This window comes from Halichoerus grypus, chromosome 9 (genome assembly GCF_964656455.1).
Source record: "Halichoerus grypus chromosome 9, mHalGry1.hap1.1, whole genome shotgun sequence".
NCBI classification, from domain to species: domain Eukaryota; kingdom Metazoa; phylum Chordata; class Mammalia; order Carnivora; family Phocidae; genus Halichoerus; species Halichoerus grypus.
In genome coordinates this window covers 135,200,501-135,224,478 of record NC_135720.1, presented here as the reverse complement: position 1 = coordinate 135,224,478, position 23,978 = coordinate 135,200,501, and the positions used below count along the sequence as shown (strand labels likewise).

Here is a 23,978-nt window from a genome sequence, read left to right as displayed (position 1 = left end):
AACACAGTGAAGGAAGATGTTCTGATTTCCAGGGGAATAGGCCTCAGTCCTTTCTAATCGCCAGCATACTTTTGAAGGAATTCTTACATTGAAAAAAAGAAAATTGATGTTTAAAAGCTAACTCCTTAACGAGGGCTCTTAGAAGTATGCTATTTCTCTCCACCCCCTATTTGAGTTTCAAATCAACGTTAATCCTCCCTTCCCCAAATTGCCAACTCAGAACCAACCACCCCACCAAATTCATCAACTGGAAAGAAATCAGCCTTAACAGTTGGGTGTCCCGTCTCCCTCCTCTGCGGACCTTTAAGATACTTCGAAGAGATTATGGGGCGGAGAGCACATCGCAGACACAGAAGCCGGCGGGTGCACACCGCCCCCCCCGCCCCCGTTTCTGAATCGGTGTCTGAGCGCTGGAGTGGGAGCTACTGCTTTAGGCTGTGATAAAGTTCTAGTAACACCGCAGTCACCCAGAAAACCTAGTAAACTCATCACAGTATTTAATTTTCAGGGAAAAAAAAAAAAAACAACCCAAAGAGCCTCAACCTATTGTTCGGTGCAGATAGGAAAGATAAGACGGCACACCTACTTTGCCCACGGGTTATTATCGCCCTCCTCAAAGTTAGGGTAGAAACAGAAGTGGGGGGGTATGTTTCGGAAGGAGCGCAGCTGTGATATTCCAAGCTGGAAATTACTGCGGAGTCTAGGGGAGAACTGTGCGCGGGTGCTTGCGCCACACACCTGGAGACGGGGTAAGACCTCCCGCCTGCCCTCCCACCTTCTCCCCTCGAGCCCGATCGCGGGGTTTCGGGGGCTGCCGGGAGGGGGGAAGGGGGACAAGAGAGGGGGGAGGGGGGCAAGGAGACGGGGGTCCGGCGGGCCGCGGGGTAACAGCGCAGCTGGCGGAGGGTCGGGGTCCCCGCCGCCCGTCCCCTCCTCCCCCCGGCCCCGACCCGGGGCTCACCCGGCGCGCAGGAGACCCGGGGGTGCGGGCGGTGGCGCGAGCGACGGAGGCCGAACCGGCACCTGGTGCGGCTGGCCCGGCAGGGCTCGGACCAGGGCGCACCCCGCGCCCCTGCTTACCTTGCGCGCGAGGTCCGAGTCCCGAGCAGGGACACAGGGAGCGGCCGCCGTCAGCTCCTCGGGGCAGCGCTTCAGGTATCACTGGCGCGCGGGTCTCCTAGCTACCGGCCGCCCCGCGCGCCCCGGGCCCCCTCCTCCGGCCCTCGCCCCCGGCGCCCGCCCGCTCTCCCCCCCTCCGGCCGCCCTCCGCCGCGCTCCCCTTCTCCCCCTGCTGTTTATTCCGGAGAGCGGTGGCCCCTCTCCCGAGCCTTCCCTCCCCCAGCGCGTGCGCGCACACACCTCCCCCAGAAAACGCGCTCTTAAGGGGCAGCGATGGTGGTCCTGGAAATTCTGGGACGGGCGATTTCAGAAAAACCCTTTTAAAATCTTGGGTCTACCCAATGAGGTTCAAGGGAGGCTCCACTTCCAATCGTCCCTGCCTCCATCCCCCCCACAACATCACTGAACGCTTGATATTCATGGAGCTTGTGCTCTGAGGATCTCCGGCCAGTCATTTTAATTTTTCCAAAAGAACGCCTTCCATTTTACTGTTTTAAAAATGTAGACGTCTCCACTATTTAAACTTGGGTTGCCGGGACTTTAGATTGGCCTCGAGACGGTTATGTTCAGCTGTACGAGACAGGGCAGGTCTCTTGCCCGCACTGCTGATACCTGCCACCTGTTAGGGCCCAAGTTTAGGCGAGAGCAGTTAATTACACCTGGCTGTGGTTACTGAGCATGTCTGCAGCCTCCGTTTCTCAGGAAGAGAGACACTTCTGAAGCCAAAGTTCTGGGAAGGAGCTGGTGGATGTATTCAAAGAGAGTTCGAAGGCCGACGAAGCAGCACCGGGCAGGGCATACCGAATAACACAAAAGATAAGAACCATGGGAAGGCATCTGTGAAAACATCACTGTATCATTAACATGCAGGGGCTCGGAGTGACATAATCCCTACTGGGAATGTGGAAGGTGATTTGTTAAATGGCGCTCCATGTGTTCATTCATTCATTTACCTATCAATATGATGTGTATTTATGGAGTAGGTTAGAGGCGGTGTAGCATTATTCATAGTCGGTCACGCCAGTCATAACTTAAATGATCCTAGGAATTACCTTAAGAAGCAACTAGTTTATAACAGAGCCTGGAAAATGCAAATAGCTATTAAAAAGACTCTGACCTTTGTATTTATTCTGCCAATATTTATCAAATGCTTGGTAGTTCAAGATACTGCTGGGTGCTAGGGGTAGAAAAGTTAACAGGAAAGGCAACATCCCTAACCTCAGGGAAATGAACAGAGGGATACACATGTGAACAGGCCATTAAAAGCAGATGCTCTGGGACACCTGGGTGGCTCAGTCATCAAGCATCTGCCTTCGGGTCAAGTCATGATCCCAGGGTCCTGGGATCGAGCCCCGCATCGGGCTCCCTGCTCAGCGGGGAGTCTGCTTCTCCCTCTCCCACTCCCCCTGCTCATGCTCTCTCTCTCTCTCTCAGTCTCTCTCTCAAATAAATAAAATCCTAAAAAATGAATAAATAAAAGCAGATGCTCTGATGGTGGGTGGCGCACAAGGAGGGCAGTATACATGAAACCCAGAGGAAGTGGCTTTTAAGCTGAGACCTGAAGAGTGAATGTAACTTGGCCAGGGACAGGAGAGTAGGAGAGTTTCCTAGTAAGGGGAGAGCGTGGACAGAAAGCCAAAGGTAAGAAAGAACATGGCAGTTCAATGAATTTCAAGAAGCTCATTATGGCTGTTGGATTCCTTTTTGGAGGAGGGAGTGCCCGTGGTTGGGAGGAAGAATGGAGAGACACAGCTAGGGAGGTAAGCAGAGGCGAGATCATGTAGAGTCTGCTAGGCCATGTTTTTAAAATTGCATTTGATTCCACAGACAACAGGGAGGCACTGAAATGTTACAAGCAAGGTCACAATGAGATCAGCTTTTTGCTTGAGAAAGACTATGGACTGTAAGCAGAGAACAGTTGAGGGTGGGGGGTAGGGATTTGAGGGATTGGAGAAGAGCTCTAGAAGGACCACATGCTCAGTGACTACCACGATACAGATCCTCATGCCTTTGAGGCATCTAAGTTCAGTCCTATGACAAGTCCCTAGAGAGACAAACGTTTCCTGAAGGGACTCATGGGGGTCCGCGGTGGTAAGCAATGAGAAACAACGGAGGTAAACGGACATTAGAGATAGAAAATGTTGTTTATTATACATTTTGTTATACAAAATATACATTTTATTTTATGGTAACTCATACAGTTCAAGGATAGAAAGCATGTTGGATTTGTAACTGACTGGTAGAATAAAGGAGAATTTGACACACAGGAAATCACTTTGATATATATTTCAAAGGTCCTACTGTGCGACAGCAGACAAGCATGCTCCTGCCCCAGCTCCACTCTCCTTTTGAGAGTTATTTGATTCCTATTATCTTGTGCTCCTACCATCTAATCATTTTATGACCTCCTCAGTTTGAACCCATGTGTCTGAAATCCAGATTCACACTACTTCTACTAGGCCACGCTCTCTGGATTTGCTAAGGTCTAGACATCTACGGCTGGGAGCTCAATTACTTTGCTGCAACCATGGTGGGCTGTAATCGGGTCTAAAGGAAAGCGTGAGTGCCAGGGCTGGGGTGTTGGGAGGCACTGGGGCTCCTGCTGGGTCCCCCCACCTGACTCTGAGAGCAAATGGGCATAGGTAAAAGCAGCGGGAGGGGGCTGGGGGGACTGGGGAGCAGGCTGACCTTAGGTCAGCAGAGCCAGAGCAGGACAGGCAAACATTTTTTTCTTAATTTTATTTATTTTTAAGTAATCTCTACATCCAACGTGAGGCCAGAACTCACAACTCCGAGATCAAGAGTAGCATGCTCTCCCCACTGAGCCAGCCAGGCGCCCCAGGACAGCCCAACGTTTTACCCCTAGAGCACTCTCTTCAGTCGTCTTTGTTGTTGTTGTTTTAAGATGATCTACTGCCTTCTCTCTTTCTCTCTCCAGTTCTATTCTCATTAATTTTCCCTCCTATTTTTTCATTTGTTTCTCCTCTCTTTAACTCTCTCTCCTCTATCCTTTCTTCCTTCCTTCCTTGATTCATTCCACAAATATTTTTGTATTGAGTAGCGTTTTGTATCTCAATAGGAAGTGCTGGATATACAAAGATGACCAAGGGAGGTCCTTATCCTTGAATTCGTAGTCGGTGGATGTATGAATTAGGACACTATGGCTGCCAGTAACAGAAATGCAGTAGCAGGCCTGTCCTGGAAGCTGAAGGCATGGATACAGACAGGCTTCCTCAACAATGGAGAACGGGGAGTTAAGTATAATCATGAATCTTTGTTCTTCCCTTATCCTAATTCACTTTCATCGTCATTCTCTCGCTCTCAATTCCAAATGGAGATTGAGGGGATTAACCAGCCTTCCCTGGGTCAGATGGCCAGTCGGGGGGACGAGGTGTTAGGGTCATGATGTAAACACATGCCCACAAGAGTTCTTCATGGAACTACATAGATGGTGGCCAGCACAGAATTGGAGATGAAAAGGGAGGGGTGTTTGAGGAGTCAGGAGTGAGGCAGCTCTTCAGAAAGAGAGCTCTAGGCAGGCAACTTAATGAATGTTTACTATAAGGGTAGACACATAAATAATTACAGTATAATTTCATAAGTGCTGTAATAAAGATATGAACAAAGGTACTAAAAGAACAAAGTGCAGGGGGAGGAGGAGTCTCAACGTCAGAGACACGAGGAATGTTTCACAGAGAAGGCAACGATTTGAGTCATGACAGCTTAATTTATGTTTGCCAGACAACGCACTAGCTAGTCTGTAGAATTTGCAAGACTTTTCAGTGAGGTGAAGGCTTCAGGCTGAGACCAGAAAGGAGTCTATGACAGCAGTTAGGGAGAGAGCTAATATGGCCCAAAAGATAAGGAGAGGTGTGTGAGACATCTAGAGATTTAGAATCCAGAGGACTTGACGTGGGGAGTTGGGAAAAGGGAGAAGCCAAAGATGACTTCAGATATTCAAGTCTGAGCCACAAGGTGGACAACAAAGCGATGAAATGAATCAGTAGAAAAGGGAGAGATTTGCTAGAGAAGAGAATGGGTTTCATTTTCGATACGTTGATTTCAGATATTGACAGGATATTGAGTGAAGAAATCCAACAGTTGATGAGTAGGATACTCAAAGAGAAAGTAAGTTGCTAAATACATTGATTTCGACTTTATCGATTTAGAGGTCATTGATACCATGGGTATGGATGGGAGCACCCAGAGAAATCATATGTAAGGAAAAGAGCCAAGAACCTATGGGGCTCCCTGAAGAACATCAACATCAACAGATGCCAAGATACCCAGCAGAGAAGAACCAAGAGAAAGCAATGTCATGCGAGGACACTGTCATACAAGAGAAAGGGTTTTTGAAAGAAGGGGATAGTGGGGCCCCTGGCTGGTTCAGTTAGTAGAGCATATGACTCTTGATCTTGGGGTTGTGAGTTCGGGCCCCACATTGGGTGTAGAGATTACTTAAAAATCAATAAACTTAAAAAAAAGAAGGGGATGGTAAGTAGTGTCAAATGCTGTAGAGAAATTAAGCAATGTTTTTTTTTTTTCTTTAAAGATTTTATTTATTTATTTGAGAGAGAGAGACTGAGAGAGAGAGCACATGAGAGGGGAGAGGGTTGGGAGGGTCAGAGGGAGAAGCAGACTCCCTGCCAAGCAGCGAGCCCGATGCGGGACTCAATCCAGGGACTCCAGGATCATGACCTGAGCCGAAGGCAGTCGCTTAACCAACTGAGCCACCCAGGCGCCTGAAATTAAGCAATGTTATAGGACTATTCAAGAGAAGCCTTTCAATTGCCTCTTTGGGGATGGTTGTTGGTCTTGATGAGAGCAGTTTTGCAGAGCACTAGGGAAATACATTGCATTCTATCAGGGTTTCTCAATCTCAGCAACACTGAGGTTTTGAACCAGATAAATCTTTGTTGTGAGGGCTGTCTTGTGTATTAGAGGATTTTTAGCAGCATCCTGGGCCTCTTCCCACTGGATGGCAGTAGCTCCTCCCCAAGTTGTGACAACTGAAAATGTCTCCAGGCAATGTCAAACCCCCTGCGGGCAAAATTCCCACCCCCGTCCCACGTCAGAACTACTGCATTAAACTGAGATGTGGATGGGACCGTTTTCTTTTCCTAATTTGCAAGTATGTGTTTATTATAAATTTAATTTTATAAACGCAAAATGCCTATGGGATAAATACTTGCCCAAGCCTTCTCTAGCTCATTTAGAATATAAGTTGTAAAAAGAAATATTTTATTTTTAAAAGTCTTGATTTAAAATAAAATTTATAGGACGATTTTAGAGTTAGATGTATTTTTTTTTTTTCCTATCGTGGCAGAAAGGATATCAGTCATTATCCAGGGGTAGGGATTGGAGAGATGACAGGGTAGCAAAATAAAGGGGCACAAATAAACTTGGAGGTGGTGGGTATGTTCCCAATCTTCATTGTGGTCATGGTTCCAGGCTGTAAACATATGTCAAAACTCATCAGATAGGATACTTTCTTTCTAAAATTATCTTCATTTTTTTAAGTAAACTCTACCCCCGACATGGGGCTCAAACACACAGTCCTGAGATCAAGAGTCGCCTCTCTTACCAACTGAGCCAGCCAGGTGCCCCTGGGATACTTTCATTATGTACATTTTATTTCATCCAATTATACCCCAATAAATTTTAAGGAGAGAAAGAGAGAGAGAAAAAAAAAGAAAAAAAGACAGGTTGCCTGTATGAATAGCAAGGAAGAACAGGTGATGAAGTTGGACAAGTAAACTCAGGCTTAGATTGTCATGCAATTTGTTGCAGGTTTGAATTCTGTCCTATGTGTAACGGGGGGCCAACCGAGAATGATAAACATGGGTGTGATCTAGACATATCTACTACCTAATATAACACCCCATTTCAATAATCTTGTGACAGTGTTGATGATTTCTAGTCAACTTGTAGTGGAAAACACTTTACTGCCTCTGAGGTTATGATCTGGCCAACAGAGATGGTGCTGAATACAATCTAAGCACTGAATATTAATCCATAAACCAAGCGCCCCCCTTCACCAAAGATGATTTCCTTATTTTACAGTGAACAAGGGAAATAATACCAAATCTCTGTGCTTCTCTATTTCTTTGGTCTCATTCAATGGAACAGCTGATAGGGATATATTCATGAATTGTGTTACAAACAATACTTGCTAAATATAGAGCAAAATTAGGTACCAGGGCCAAAATGTGGTACCCACTTATCCTTTGTCCTCCAACTTTTATAATCTCACCACCATTTCCCTCAACTTCTCCTACTGTTTATCTTGAATAGTCTTCCCTGGCCATTGTCAGAGCTGGAATATCCAGTTTATCAACCAACTGTTGCAGTCACGTATTTTCAAACCTAATCTCAAATTACTAAACTGTGTACTTTGGCTAACTCTTTCTACCAAAATAGAGTATGATATCTTGTTTTTAGAAGGACCAAATGTGTCACTATATTTATATTTATGACCAGGTTTAAATAAGAATCTGGTCATCAGTTTACTCAAGCTATGTTAATTTACTGAGTTGATATTGCTGGAAGGTCTTTAAATAGCATTCAGACAACAGACTCATGCCCCTAAGAAACAAAAGGGTTCATTTCAATTAAACAAATATTTTTAAAGTATTTACTATGTGTCAGGCACTGTGCCAGGAACTGGGAGAGAATAATAAATAGCATGGGCTTGGTCTCTGCCCATGAAGCTTACAGTTTGGGAAAGATAGATTATGTGTGCGTTAAGGCCTAGATATGTGTATGAGAAAGGTAGATATATGTGTGCAGTGTATGTAAAAATTTTCTCAAGCCAAAGTGAAAAAAAAATTTAAGATTCAGGGTTTTAGTATTTCCAAAATAAAACCAACACACATCCACTGTTCATCTCCATTGTACCTTATCTGGTTGCAATTATCAGCCCCTTCTGTGCAGAGACAGCAATGCTGACCAATTCTTCCTTATGTGCCCCCATGTTACCCGGATTCTTTGCAGTTCGGTGGGGTCTGGTGGCTCATCTGGCCATTGGCCAATCAGCAGAATCCCAGAAGAGCAGGATTGAGTTCTCCTCCTGCTCTACGCCCCTAGCACTGTGAACTCCAAGCACTTGTGTTGAGATGGTGGATCCACAAGATCAAAGTGGCCCAGAGCAATGAGTAACCCACATGAAGGGAAGGCTGGGAGCTGTCTCCACTGGCAGAGAGCTTTACTACATGAGAAATAAACCTTTGAGGTTAAACAAAACTGTTGAACTGCTGTTAAGTGAACTTTTGCTGAAATAACCTGTCCTGTCCTAATACATCATCTCATCACATTGAACAAAAAGCATTCTGAATCTTCGTAATGAGAGTTTAATAAGAGTTTGGCGTGCGTTCCTTCAGCAAATATTAACCACTTACTATGTGTTGAGCACTGCTACAGGGGCTGAAAATACCATGATGAGTAATCCAAAGTCTGCGCAGCTACAAGGAGCTTACATTTTAGTGGGGAAGACAGACAATTTTCAGGTAATGAAATTCTTGATCTTGCCCCATTTTCACCAAGTCTCTTGTTGCCTTATTTTCCTCCTGCCTTATTTTCCTCCATCATTATATTTAGTGTCCTGTCCGTATCCTCACCTCACTCCCCCTTCTTTCCTTTCTTTGTACTTGCCTGGCAAAATCCCAACCTGGTTAAACCCAAATCTTTACCATCTTCACAGCTACTCCCAAGTAGATGAATGTAGCTGGACAAAAACCAGAATCCTAACTCGTCCTTACTTGGACCTCATGGCCACCCATCTCACTGGGTCCTGCTTGAAGCATGCTGGTAACCATACTCCCTTCCCTAATCCATTCTTCCCCATTCTCCGACATGACTAGCTCACATTTCCTCTCTCCTGAAAGCTCCAGCAGTCCTCTCCCACACTCGTGGTCAGTGATTTGGCTCCTGATTTCACTGAGAAACTTAAAAGAATAAGAACTTCTAAAACTCCCACTACATGTGCCAATCCCCACCCAGCATCAGTACCCATATGCTCTACCTTCCCTCTTGTTACTGTGTAAAAACTGCCCACTATCCCATCTAAGGACAACCCCTACTCTGTGTACCAGAACCCATCTCCTCTTATCTGTGGTAGACATGGAGATGTGCCACCCAGATCCCCCTGCAAGGAAAGACCTGCCACCCAGCTGCAGAGTCCCCCAGGGTCTGCCTCAGCCATGGAGTCACTTTGCTTAAAGTCGTGCCCTTCCTGGGGCAGCTTGCATGCAGTGACTGAGCAAGGCAGTGTTAAAAAAGTGCAACGAGGAAGGACACTTTGAAGAGCAGTACTCACTCATTCCAGAGCTCTCCACGGGACTGGCTAAGGCTTTCCCAGGTCTGCTTCAGTTTGACCTCCTCCTCTGCCCAATCTTGCATCCTCCCCCTTCCTTTCACAGGTATTGGTCCCCGTAACTACCTGGTACCCCAACTTCCCCTTACAGAGATCAGCCCCTCCTTCTCTTTCAACATGAGCTTTCCACTTTCTACGGATTCATTCCCACCATCATATAAACATTTGGTAATATCTCCCTTCTTAAAAACCAAACTCCTTTTGAGCTTCTGTTCATTTCTCTGCTCTGCTGAACAGCAAAATTCCTGGAAAGTGTCTGAATCCATTGCTTGCCTACCTGTCTCACTCGAGCCCCACTCCTGGCACCTTCCCACATACAATCTCCCCAGAAACAGCTGTTTTCAGTGTTGCTGACAACTCAGCATCCTTACATCCAATGGACAATTCTTAGTTCTCATCCCACCTGGCCTTTTAGCAGCTTCTGACCCAAGTGATCACTCTCTCCCTTTTAGACACTTCTTAATCATTTGGCTTCTGAGACACAACTCACAACCCATGATGCTCCTCCTACCTCACTGGCTACAGTAGCTTTCTCTCATCTCCTTTGCTGGTTCTTCTTCCTTTCCTGAACCTCTAAATGCTGGAGAGCTCCAGGGTACAATTTTGACCCTCTCCTCATCTGTACTGATGTTCGCTCTGTTAATAATCTCGTCCAGTCTCAGGGCTTTAAATAATCTACATGTTGACAACTGCTAAATGTATGTCTTGACTAGAGCTTCTTCCCCTGAATGCCAGACTCTCACATCCAACTGCCTATTCTGAATCTCCACTTAGATTAATAGGAATCTCAAACCTAGTATGTCCAAAACAGAACAATTGATTCCCTTCCCCATCCCCCCCCCAAAAAGAAAAAAAGAAGCCCTGCCCTCCCACCCCCAACCCCTAAGGTCTTCCTTATCCTTCAGTAACTAGCTACTTGGTTCTTCTGGTTATTGAACCAAAAACCGAAAGTCATCATCGACTCCTCTCTGCCTCTTAATACCCCATATTCAATACTTGAAAGAATTCTTTAGAATTTATCCAGTCTTTCTCCAGTGTTCTCATTTACTTATGGTCTCTTTTCAAATGTCAACTTATTAACAGTTATCAAATAAGTAAAATAAAATCCCAGCCACCCTACTGGTATTTCCTATCTCCTTTAACCTGCTTTATTTTTATCACAATTAGTCATTCAGTATTTTCACTTATTTATGTTTCAACCAGAATGCAAGCTTGAAGATTATAGAGTCTTACTTCTGATCTCTAACTCCTAGTGATAAGTAGGAGGTAGGTGCTTAGCAAATACTTTTGAATGAATACATGAATGAATGAAAAAGGATGGAAAGGGACTAGTGATGGTATTATGGGGTAGCAGAAGCACCTGGGCATAAAGCTAAATGATGTGAAAGTGTAAATCATTTTGAAGATTCTGAGGGAAAAGCGGTCCTGCCAGAAAAGCAAAAAGCTGAAAGGCAGGAATGAGCTTGGCTTTCTGGGGGAACATCAAAGAAGGCTTGTGTGGCTGCAACAGCCAAAGGTGTCAGAGAGGTGATACTGTTAACAGCTGGATTGCATAGGACTTTATGAACCGTATTTTGAATTTTATTCCAAGTATGAAGAGAAACCACTGGAGAGTTTTAAGCAAGAGAGTACCCAATCTGATAATTAAACAAAAACAGAAACAAAAACAAAATCACCTCGGCTGCTGTCGCACTAGCAGGGGGTTGGGGGTGGCAATGTGGAAGCCACCCGACCAATGAGAGGCTGCTTCGAAATCCAAGCAAAAGGGTGGACAGGATTTGAACAGCATCAGAACAGTGGGAAAGATGGTATAAAATTTGAAGGTAGAAATGGCAGAATTGGCTTATGTTTTCGGTAGGGGCACAAAAGGAAAAAGAGAGGATTCCAAGAAAATGTCGAATTTTTGCCATGCAATCCAGATCCATTCAGGCAAATTTAACTCATCATATTTCCATTAAGTCCACTGACTAAAAGGATCCTGTGGGCACCTAGTGGTTGAGGTGTAGAGAGAAGAAACGAAGGGAATCACACACAGAAAGGGGGAGCTATTGAGGGGCGAAAATACTGCGTTCAGGTATTGAAATGTTGAGTTTAAAAGGTATCTGCAGAGCTGGCCTAGAACTCCGGGAGAAGGGTCTGGACTGGGCAATACCGTATTTACTGTACAATCTCCCCCACATTTACGGGTCTGACCTGGGCCATACCGTGATTCCTCTATTCTCTCTCTCTCTCTCTCTCACACCAACACACATACACACCCTTACATTTACGGGTCTGGAATGGGCAATACAGTGTTTCCTCTATTATCTCTCACACACACCCCTACATTTACATGTCTGGACTGGGCATTACCGTATTTACTCTATCATCTTCCCCCATATTTACGGATCTGGACTGGGCAATACCATACTTCCTCCATTATCTCACACACACAAATCTACATTTACGGGTCTGGACTAGGCAATACCGTGCTTCCTCTATTATCACACACACACACGTACACGCCCCCCCCCCCCCCAATTTACAAGTCTAGACTGGGCAATACCGTATTTCCTATATTATTGCTCTCTCTCTCACACCCCTGCATTTACAGGTCTGGAAATCGCGCGCGCACACACATCCCCTACATTTACGGGTCTGGGAATAGATTTGTCTTCGGTGACGTGAACTTTCAACGTCGTAGGGTCTTTTTCCTTACGGTGCAACTTACAATCCATGGGGTCCTCAGAAATACGGCAGTTTCAGGACTCACGGCCAGCACGATCTCTGGAAGCTATATGAGACCACTCATTTAGTAATTCCCCTCAGCCTCTGTGACATACTAGGTAGCGACTTCCTGGGATGGAAACTTCTCTGCCACCAGCCGCCCGCCCCCTCCCGGGCGCAGGCTGCCCCCCTTTTCCGGGAAGGAACCGAGGAGACAATACCCAGGCAGGCCCCCTAGCGTTCTCGCGATCAGTCCAGCCAGGCCGGGGGCCGGCCGCCCGCTCGGGACGCGGCCCGCACGCTTCCCTCGCAGAGATCCCACGAGCCAGGCCTCGCAACCCCGGCGGCCCCGGAGCGCGCCGCCCCTCTGCCCCCGGCCCGGGCGACCCCTCGCGGCCCCGCCCTGGCCCGGGCTCCCCGCGGAGGCTCCCGGCCGCCCCGCCTCCCCCACCCGCGCGCGCCAACTCCCAGCTCGCGGCCCTGATTGGCCGCCGCATTCCCGCTTTCCTTCCCGAACCGCCATTTTGAAAATCTTGTTGATTCGGAGGAGCGGAGAGCGCGGCGCGAGCGTCACGCCAGAGAGCGGCCCGCGCGCCTCCTCCTCCGGCGCTCGCCGCCGCCTCCGGGAGCCTCTTCGTGCCTTCGCGCGCCAGGCCCGCGGCGGCCGGCACCCGCGGTGAGGGCTGCGTCGGGGCTGGGGAGGACGAGAGGGCGCCGCGGGCCCGCCCGCACCGCCGCGGCCATTTGGACGGCGGCCTGGGGCGGGGGGAGGGGACGCGGGGCGGCCGGCGGCGGCGGCGGGCCGGGCGGAGGGAGGGGCGGCGCGGCGCCCGCTGTTTCCCGCCTCGGGAATGCGCGGAGCCGCGGGGAAGTCGCCCCCGGGGAGTGAGCGCGGCTGTCCCGGCCGCGGGAGGAGGCAACTTTGAGGTCGGGTTTCCCGCGGCCCCCGGCGTCCTGGGGCCGGAAAGCGTCGGGCGGGTCGCGGCGGCCGCCCCGTCCCTGCCGCGGGGAGCGAGGGGACCGAGACGTGTGGCTTCCTGCCCGCCCGCAGGTCCACAGCATGTCCTCCTCCGGCCCAGCTGCAGAGGGAGAGGGAACCCCCGCCCAGCCCGCGTCCGAGAAAGAACCCGAAATGCCTGGCCCGAGAGAGGAAAGTGAAGAGGAGGACGAGGATGACGAGGAGGAGGAAGAGGAGGAGGAGGAAGAAAAAGGTGGGAGAAAGTCGCGTTCCTGGTGATGGATTTCACAGAAAACCGTTCTCTTGCCCCCCTTTTTTTTTGCGCCTGGAGACGCTAAATCGGAGGGATCTCTAGCGAGAATGTTTGCGGGATTTATCCCTTTTTGGTGCTGAGCAATAGCAGAGATCGAACTTGGTGAATTCCAGTTGGTAGAAAATATGTTAGCGTTGTTGTATCTTGGAGTGCGGTTGACTTCTGGCCAGCAGTGTGTGTTCGTAACGTTTTCTCATTTGACAGGATGTTTCTAAGTTTCAGATCTGTTTTTAAAACCGTTAGCTTTTGAAGTTGCTAGGGTAGCCGCTTTTAATTTTCGTCTGTTGCTAATTTAAGTACAGGTGCTCTGCCTTTTGACGTTATTGCGAGGTCCTTCATGCAACCAGTAATGAAGTTGTTATGCTAGTCCTGGAAATATTTGGACGACTTTAATATCTTTGCTGAACTTCAGCAGAGGCCCTTTTCAGAGGCTTGGGGGAGTTGACTTTCACGGGGAAACACCAGTGAAAGCTGTTGCTACTTGAGAAAGTAGTTAAATATGAAAGCAGTGAACTGTGAAAGAGTTCCGAAAGCTGTCTCAGTTTTGGAGTTGCAGAAGAGCAGTATTAACCATTATCTACCTGGAGGCACGAAACAGAAGAACCTTACAGAAATCAGGAGTGGTGCAGCCTTGCTTTATCCAGCACGCACGGGGCAGTGCCCGCTTCCTAAAAGTTTGCAGCCACTTAAAAATCCGTATCCCAGTCCTTAGCATTCTCTGATGATGTTAGCCCAGTCTAGGTTTGGTTAACATAAAGCTCCAGCTCAGCCATACTGGGGAAGAAGTTTGAAGTTTTCTTTCCAGACCCAGGTTTAACTGTCAGTTTCTTTAAAGTCTAAACGTGCCCATGGTCAGCATTTTGTAAATACGATCTGGACTCAGATTACACGGTACGCCTTTCGTTTGTTTAAAGTGGTAGGTGTTCTGAGAAAGGAGCCCTTCCACACTTAAGTTCAAAAATGCTTAGAAAAATATATAAATTACTTTTAAATTATTCATAATGCAGTAACTGAAATTTGGCTGCAGTATCTCAACTATTAGTCCAAAATTTTCTCAGCGTTTTTTCCCTCCCAATTTTTTTATTTTTTAGTCTCTTTTTAAAGACAGGGTTTTGATACCACTTAGGTGATGGATTCCTGTGTGTCAGGAAAAATTATAGAAATCGTGTAAAAATACTACAAATGGCAGATATAGTAATGCTTGGAGGACTGATGATAGTTCGAATTGTGATTTTTTTTTTTTCAAAGTTACCCCTAAGCAATTCTGTAGTTCTAATTGCTTATTGTTCTATTCCCTCATTTGAGGTGTTTGTGGAACAACTAAGATTGTAAAGGTTTTTATTATCCTAGTTAGACCTGAAAATTTAATTCTGCTGAGGCATCACAGAAATAAGGCGGTGTAGTCCATGCCAAATGAAGGTGGAATTGACTTGACTTGGGTGGGGGAGGAGCTGTAAAAGATGACTTTTAGGTTTCTGTTTTCGGCAATTGAGTTGACAATATTACTGTTTTCTGAAAAATAGAACTCACAAAGGTGAGCAGATTTGGAGGTGATTGTGACTTCTGTTTTGATGCACTGCTTTAGGTGCTTGTAGGACATGAAGTGGAGCTGTCCAGTTGGCCCTGATAGCGGATTTGAAACTCTTGACTAGAGAGAGATCAAGAAAGTCATTAGCTTATAGATGGTAATCGGAGGTGAGCAAATCGTTTAAATCACTCAGGGAAAGGAAGTAGCACAATAACAGGGTTTGCTTTAGAGTGCATTGTCTTCACCCTGGACACCATTGCCAGACTATACCTGCTGGAATCCCTTTATCCTTCCTAATTCTTTCTGTGCAAATCCTTATGTCTCCAAATCTTACCTATGCTTCAGAGCCAGCTCCAGTGTTTTGATCGTTTTTCCTTAATCCAAAAATAATTACTTTCTTCAATGCAGAGAACTTTTATTTGTAGATTTCCTTTAGTGTTTTATCATCTTATGCTTGGAGTATGATTGTGTCTCATCACCACCAGTAGACGTGATCTCTTTCAAGAGTTATTCAGTGTCTTAACCATCTGTTCATCCCCCCCCCCTTAGTAGCTAGTGAAGCTTTGCACAAAACAGGCATTCAGTTGAATGAAGGAAAGGACCTTCAGTGATATAGTGTCCTCTTTTTTTATCTGAATTTATCTCAGTAGGTAAATCGTTTGGATTTTTAAGCTCAGTGTTTTTACGTTTTTAAGTATACGTTCTATATCTTCCAGCCTTTTTTTTTTTTTATAAAAGCAGTCTGTACTCTAAAACAATTTAACTTTTTTAGAATGGTTTATGACCATTGTTATAAGCATTTACTAAACTACAAAGTAACGTCCTCCCAGTCGATTGCAGTAAATGTAAACTTGTAGAATTTTACCCTATTTATAGCAGCTTGTTTTTCTTTCATCTGCTTACTGAATTATTGCTTTTCTTTGTATGTTTTTGAAGTTGTTATAATCTCAGTCTAAACTTGCTGTTTGATGATGTACCATAAACTAAATCACAATCAACAGAATTAGGTCTAATCAAAGAGTAGGCTTAGTGAGGGCCTTAGTGATTTTTCACAAAGTGACTGGACTTTCATTAGCAGTAATTGTAGTTCAATGAAAGTTTGTTTGCTTTATGATTTTTTTTTTAAACTGGATCCCTTGTGAGTTTGCCAGGTAAGTAAAATGCTACTCTAAAAATTCAGTGATGCTATTAGTATTTTCATCTCTCTTTCATCATTTGCTTCTCAAAGTCATGCTCAGAAGAAGTGTAACGTATTAGAGGTTTCTGCAGTTTTTTCTACGTTTATCCAGTAAATATGTTTTTTAAGCTTTTAGCTATTTAAGAAGTATTAAATTAATTTCTAGAAAAGAGTCTCATCGTGGAAGGCAAGAGGGAAAAGAAAAAAGTAGAGAGATTGACCATGCAAGTCTCTTCCTTACAGAGAGAGCCATTTACCATTGCACAAGGTAAGTTTATTCTGTTCTTTTCATTTTATGGTAAAAATGCCTAAATATACAAAATGATGGTCAGCAGTGCTCAGTTTTACTGTTTACGAAGTAGTTATGTATTATGAGTATAATTTTATTTAGCTTGCCCTATTCAGCAAAAGCTGTATGTAAATTATGCTATAAAATAATCGTGATTAAAATAACTTTGTAAATGTATTAACATGCAATGGGTATTTAATTATTACGGTGTTTTTTTTTTTTCTTTTTTTCTAGGAAAGGGGCAGAAACTTTGTGAAATTGAAAGGATACATTTCTTCCTGAGTAAAAAGAAAACAGATGAACTTCGAAATCTACATAAACTGCTTTACAACAGACCAGGCACAGTTAAGACCATTTTTCTATCTTTAACCTAGTAACATGTTTATGTATTAAAATACTTCACAATAGAAGCATTATTTTAGTTCTGGAAAGGACTTCAGCAATCAACTAGTTCCAATTTCTGTACCATACTAGTGAACAAACTGAGACACATACTTATTAAATGATTTATCATAGAATACATAGAGATATTAGCAGATAGGATTATAATATCCAGGCCTTGTACTATAGTTGTTTTTATGCCAAACTGAAATTTCAAAATGTGAAATCCAAATTGTGGTGATTTTTAGTGATCTTTAAATGTATTAGAAATAATTTATTTTTTGGATGTTTCTAGCTATTCAGAATAAATGATACAGTATAATTGTATCTCATTTTGAGCAAATATCTGATAAATTAGGTGGTAATTCTTTGTCAGGGAATTTGTCAGAACAAATCAGTATTTCATTTACCAAATTACACTGTACATACAACTTCAGTGTTTCGTATAATTGAGAGGAAATTTTGCTTTGGGTTATGCATGGGCAAAGTGAAGTTTGACGTTGTTAGAATCAAATGTCTGAAGCATGGTATAATTTCATGTCATCCTGACTATAATCTAATTTACACAAGTCTTATTATTGCTAAATGGTATTAACTTTTGGAGGTCCTCTGTTATTTTTAAAGAGTAAAATCCATGACTCTCTGATTTGGGAAATAAATATTACTAGTAACTTGTATTACTTAGGAAAAGGGAGTTTTCCTTTTCCAAGTTTCCACGAAGTAACTTTCCACATCCCCTAGTATTGTCAGGTAACGTTTAGTTGTAGTTTTATAATTGCCAGTAAAAATTCCCAGATGGAAATTCATTCAAAGTGAAATTGTTATTTTTAAAGAATTAAACTTCTAAGCCTTTTATAACGTTAATATTTTAGTAAGAAGTACAGTTTTCAGTTGTGAATAAGAAATTTTGAATAAACCACTATTATAAGTGGGAGACAGATATGAAAATAAAGATGTTGGCTTTGAATTTTTTTCTTATGTACATTACTGGGTAATAGCATTAATAATAAGGGAAACATTTTCAGGTGTCCTCATTAAAGAAGAATGTGGGTCAGTTCAGTGGCTTTCCATTTGAAAAAGGAAGTGTCCAATATAAAAAGAAGGAAGAAATGTTGAAAAAGTAAGTTATTTTCATTAAGTATTGTGTTTTGATCAATGTGTTATAAGTTTATTTTTAAACATTTAAATATGACCATTCAGACATTTTTAGTAAACTGCTCATTCTTTGCTTTAAATGCCAAGATCTGACTTGTTCATAACTATCAACTTGGGATGTTCATTACTTTCCAATAGTGACTATTAAGAGTGTTGAAAAGTCACTAAAGACGTTTCTCTTTCTTAGAAGAACCGTATACACAAGTTGTTCACATTGTCCAAAAGATAGGTCTAAGGGGAATATAGTGAAAAAACTCCCCCACTCTTGCTCCCTGCCAGCCACTCTGTTTCCCCAACTTATAGGTACCATTTAAACTATTTTGAAGATAACCAGTTTGATAGGAACAGTGTTCTTCACCATAATGCAAGCAAGATATTGTATTAAGAGCTTTTGTTTGTTAAATCGCCTATAGTTTAAGAGTTATAAATAATAAAGATGATTACCTATTCCTTCATCAAAATGTTGTCATAGTGGAGTGCTGACGGGAAATGTAGTATTTAATCACCAATCCGAAGAATTGTCAAATCCATGAATTTTGTAGTACTGAAAACCTTTTACATTATTTCCTAGTGAATTGACTTTTTTTTTTAAGATTTTATTTATTTATTTAACAGAGAGAGAGACACAGCGAGAGAGGGAACACAAGCAGGGGGAGTGGGAGAGGGAGAAGCAGGCTTCCCGCAGAGCAGGGAGCCCTATGTGGGGCTCGATCCCAGGACCCCGGGATCATGACCTGAGCCGAAGGTAGACGCTTAACTACTGAGCCACCCAGGCGCCCCTGACTTTTTTTTTTTAATGTAGGCTCCATGCCCAGCATGGAGCCCAACGTGGGCCTTGAATTCATGACCCTGAGATTGAGACCTGAGCTGAGCTCAAGAGTCAGATGCTTAACCGACTGAGCCATCCAAACGCCCCAACTTAGTTTATTCTTTTTACTATCTTTAAAACTTACGGGCTCCTGGGTGGCCCAGATGGTTAAGCGTTGGCCTTCGGCTCAGGTCATGATCCCAGGGTCCTGGGATTGAGCCCCACGTCAGGCTTCCTACTCAATGGGGAGCCTGCTTCTCCCTCTCCCTCTGCTATTCACTCCACTTGTGCTCTCTGGCTCTATCTCTCTGTCAAATAAATAAATAAAATCTTTTTAAAAATAAAACTTAATTGGTAAATGGTGTTTTCAATTTATTAATCATATCAGTTTTGCTATATGGTTGTATTTTGTACATTAGTCAAGATTATTAGGAAAGTACTTTTTAGATTTGGAGAAACATTGGATGTTTTTTTAATGTTTGTATCTGAGCCAGTTTGTTTAGCAATTGTCTTTATGTTGTGGAGAATATTTATAAACTTTGCTACATAATAAACTTGGTTTCTTTCATTTTCTGTTTTAGATTTAGAAATGCCATGTTAAAGAGCATCTGTGAGGTTCTTGATTTGGAGAGATCAGGTGTAAATAGTGAACTGGTGAAGAGGATCTTGAATTTCTTAATGCATCCAAAGCCTTCTGGCAAAGTGAGGACCGATTTTTATTATTTCAATACAAATCAATTATTTATAGCCTCTCCTTTCTTTTTTTATGGAACAATTTAATTTGTTAGCAGCATTGCTTGTCAGTATTCAGTATTGCCTTCTACATTCAAAGAATATACTACTCTGTTGACATATCTGCAGCAGTTTCAAGATAGAAATAACATAGAAGCCAGACAGATCTATCCTCTTATCAGATTAAAAAAGGTATAAGATTGAGAAAAATAATTATTCACTAAATTGATGTTAAATGGACAGAAATACAAACTAAATTCCAGGGTTATATATCTAGAAGGCACTGGAAGAACAGAAACAGGTTGAGTTGAGGGTGAGGTGTTGGGTTGGGCAGGGAGGGTATGCAACCTTCAACTAGGTCAGGAAAGATAAGATGGGGTATATTAGAACTGGATATTTTCTAGACACTGGAAGAAGGTTATGAAAATAGAACATTAAAAAAAAAAAAAAACCCAAAAACTGACTCTTACAAGTTTCTTGGATTGGGTTTCCAGAATCAGCAGAGCCCAGGAGTTGGACAGGGAAGTAAAATGGCCTTATACTTTCCCCCATTCTTCCCTAAATTTAGATTAGGTTTGCCCGGATTGTTTAACAAATGACATCACTGATTTAAAATGTCTCTTGAAGTGTTACTTACATGACCTTGCTTTTTAGTTTGAAGTTTGTCAGTATATATTTTCGTATTCTTCCTTATTTTGATAGCAAAGAAATTATGAAGAGATCTAGAGGACCTAGGAGTTCAGGGGAATACCACTGGTGAGGGGAGAGGGCATAAAGATTAGAAATCAGAAAATAGCTCTGGGACTTTGGTTTTATCTGCTGTTGGTCCAGTTTACCATTGGCTCGGCAAAGACTGATAAAGGATATTTTTGTAAGTTGTCATGCAACTAAAAACCCAAGGGCCATGGTGAACCTTTTGTTTTGTTTTTGGTATTTTGAATTGGCTTAAAGATGAGATTATCTATTTTTCTAAACTTTTACTATGGCCAGACCTCTACTTACAATTTCACGTGACAAATTGAAAACCATTTCTCCAGAAGACATTACTAAGTTGCTTAAGTTATGAGGGATGTGTTTATATTCTTTTCCTCAGTGATTTAGGACCTGATTACTCTCTTAAAAATTAATGAGGACTCCAGAAGCTTTTATGTGGGTTATTTTGATATTTACTGTATTATAAATAAAAACTGAAAAATTTTTAAATAACAGTAAGCCTACTACATGTTAACACAAGTAATATTTTGTATGAAAAATAACTATACTTCCAAAAAAATTAGAAGAATGGTATTGTTTTATATTTTTGCAAGTCTGTTCATGTCTGGCTTAGAGAAGACCGCTGTATTCTCATTTGCTTCTGCATTTCAGTCTATTGCACATGTTATTTTTTTGCTTAAAGTATGTAAAGAAAATCAGCTTCTCACAGGTAAGTAATTAGAAAAAGGAATATTTTAAAAGCGTTGAGATAATTACAGGTGTTCTTTGATACAATACCAAAACTCCACAGTGGTAGTTTATCTAAAGGTTAGTTGTAATGTGTCTGAAACCAAGTCAATGAACTCTTAGACCTTTTATCTATGATTTTGTAATTGCATTCACCATTTGGAAATTATTGGTTTTCTGAATTACGCAGATCTTCCAAATATGGGCACATTTCCATTAAACACTGTCAAAAAGTCATTCATTAATATAATCATCTCATGAGAAGAATCATTAGGTATTGGGAGGCTGTTAGTTCATGGTGATGGATGTGAATTATCCCTGTGGAGTTTTGAAATTTGTCATTGGCAATAAATACCATCAGTTGTTTTCCTTGCAGTGACAGGCTCATGTTCATTTTGAACACATGTCTTTTAAATACCTGAATCTGAATAGGCAGACTTTTACAGTTCTTTTACAAACGGTGTTTCATGGGACAGGTAGCTAGCTTAGCTCACAGCTCAGTTGTGCAAGTGCTTTTTCTTGAGAAAACCAGTGAAGTTCAGTAAGTAGCAAACATATTCTATGTGTACCTCCCGTTTTGTTACAGATTGCGTAAAGACATGTACTCACAGGTTGAGAGCTAATACGATATTTACTGCTTCGTCAAAGGCATTCTTAAAGGAAACACCTTTTCTTTCTTTCTTTCTAGTTTGGGGCTGTGAGGAATATAGTGACTGCTAGCACAGTTGGCTGCCTCCGCCGTCGTTAGTACTGAGGTGCCAGCAATTTTACAGCCACCTTGCTTTTGCAGAGTCACTACAGATATCAACAGTGAAAAGAGAAAATTAATAATGTCTTGATATTATATTATTATTATTATATTATAGAAAATAGTTTTGACCTTGTGGGCTTCTGAAAAGGCCTCAGGAAGCCCCAGGTGCATGAACCATATTCTGAGAACCACTCTTAGCCTTACGGAATCCCAACTCTTAACATCCACTTTCCGTATCTGATTCTGTGAGAACTACTCTTTAACCTAATGATACCAATCTCAAGTTATTTTCTACACTACCATACCTTTCTGTCATTTAAGGAAAACACTATAGACTCATTAGTACTGATTTCTTTCTCCATAATAATAAAATTATTGAATTAACATTGTTTTACTATCCTCATTTTGTGCTTCTGCCTTGATTATCTGTTTTTCAGATTTTGTTCTAAAAGGGATGATGCTTTTGACTCTGGATTCTGGTTAATAGATTCAACTATTTTTAGAACCAATATAGGAAAGCTCTAAAACATTTATGTATTGTTACTTTTTTTTAAAAGCTCCTTTATTTTTGGAAGTTGAATTTTCTTGATTGATTACTTGAATAATTTAACGTTCTTCCACTTCCTGTATAGATTATCCTGCACCCATCATCTTACTACTGATTCCATATACAGATTATATTCTTTTTTTTTTTTTTTTAAGATTTTATTTATTTGACAGAGAGAGAGAGAGCGAGAGCAGGAGCACAAGCAGGGGAGTGGGAGAGGGAGAAGCAGGCTTCCCGCTGAGCGGGGAGCCCGATGTGGGACTCGATCCCAGGACCCTGGGATCATGACCTGAGCCGAAGGCAGACGCTTAACGACTGAGCCACCCAGGCGCCCTACAGATTATATTCTTACTACCTGTATCTGGTTCCTGAACTGAGATAGTAAGGGATACCACATTTTTCTAATATATTTGAGTCCTGGATTTCATATAATGAATAGGGAGAGTTTGGACAGTGAGAGTCACCTTTTTCTCCAATGAGATCAAAGAATTTATCCAAATGGATTTAGTTCCTGGTACTAGTTGGTAATAGTAACAGGTCTCATAACAAGGATATCTGTATATTTTCAAGAAAGTTTTTTATGGAAACTTACAGAGAACCCCTCTGAGAAATATCATTCATCCACTAACTTAAAATTCCTGAAGTGACCTACATTGGCTGCTGCCCAGTCTGCCTGTAGGAAGGATAGATTTTTGGGGGCAGCTAGAGGCTATCTTGTGGATTGTACATAGCCTGAGAACACTACATACACAAAACAGCCACCTTTTCTTAATTTTTGTGCAGGTGATGGTGACCTTTAAGACTGGCAGTTTCTAGGAGAGAGAGAATCTGTGGTTCTCCTAGCTTCGTGAAAGATTTTGCCTAAAGTTATCCTAACATTTATACAATTGTATATCATAAGGTTATGTTATGGAATTTTCCTTACTGTAGAAAGTAATATAGGCAAAAATAAAAACAAAAGATACCTATAATTTTGGAAATTTCAATTCCTCGGGGTATATCTTTTCAGATCTTTTATGCAAGGTTATTTTATGGTTTTCAATTTCAAAAGTTAGCAAATACTTGCTAAGAAAGCATTTAAGAATTAAATTTGTTGGATAATCAAATTGTTTCCTTGCGTGATCTCTGCTTTTTAAATGTGCGTGGTTTAATTAAATATCAGAGCAAAAAGCAATACATGTATTTTGTGGTTCTTAATCAGCTTCATAATTAACATACCCAACACTAATTGCATATTTAGAATCATCAATGAGAATATAATCCTGGCATTACTGAAAGTAGAGCCCAGAGGTAATATGAATATAAACTATATAGATCATAAATTCAGGATGTGTAAAGTGAGGTTTTGTTTCCTTTACAGATGGCTCCGGTCTTTTGATTGGAGGTTCCCCCAAAGCAAGAAGCTCCTCTGGCATTGATGGTTTTAATGCTAATAGGAATGAAATAAATTACAAGTCTAACTCAAAATATTGCCTTGATAAAGTGTAAATAACTGAGCTTAATGCAGTGTGTACTTGGGCTTCTAATCCCATGTCAGAACACAGTATTTATTTCAGCATTTGTGAAGAGTCTTGCCTAGGTGTTAGAACACAAATGAAAGGGTATTGATAGTGTGGACAAAAAGATCAACTTGACACTTTAAAGGTGAATTGTTCTCTGTAAAACTGCTAAGTTTGGAAATACTTCTTGAGACAGGAACAAGA

The 23,978-nt window shown here is 42.5% G+C and overlaps 2 protein-coding genes across 2 annotated transcripts in view; one reads left to right on the top strand and one right to left on the bottom strand.

The window, feature by feature from the left end:
* RNF144B (ring finger protein 144B) overlaps positions 1–1,187 on the bottom strand; it is a 174,185-nt gene extending 172,998 nt beyond the window's left edge. Inside the window, exon 1 of the mRNA XM_036078119.2 lies at positions 1,081–1,187. The gene's annotated coding sequence lies outside the window, so the exon portion shown is untranslated. The remainder of the gene's footprint in view (positions 1–1,080) is intronic.
* An 11,474-nt stretch (positions 1,188–12,661) lies between these two features.
* The window catches only part of DEK (DEK proto-oncogene), a 33,237-nt gene continuing 21,920 nt past the window's right edge, over positions 12,662–23,978 (top strand). The window contains exons 1-6 of the mRNA XM_036078117.2: positions 12,662–12,872; positions 13,248–13,407; positions 16,339–16,440; positions 16,696–16,805; positions 17,868–17,962; positions 19,387–19,507. Of these exons, the coding sequence (XP_035934010.2) occupies positions 13,257–13,407; positions 16,339–16,440; positions 16,696–16,805; positions 17,868–17,962; positions 19,387–19,507 (579 nt within the window). The 5' untranslated portion in view covers positions 12,662–12,872; positions 13,248–13,256. The remainder of the gene's footprint in view (positions 12,873–13,247; positions 13,408–16,338; positions 16,441–16,695; positions 16,806–17,867; positions 17,963–19,386; positions 19,508–23,978) is intronic.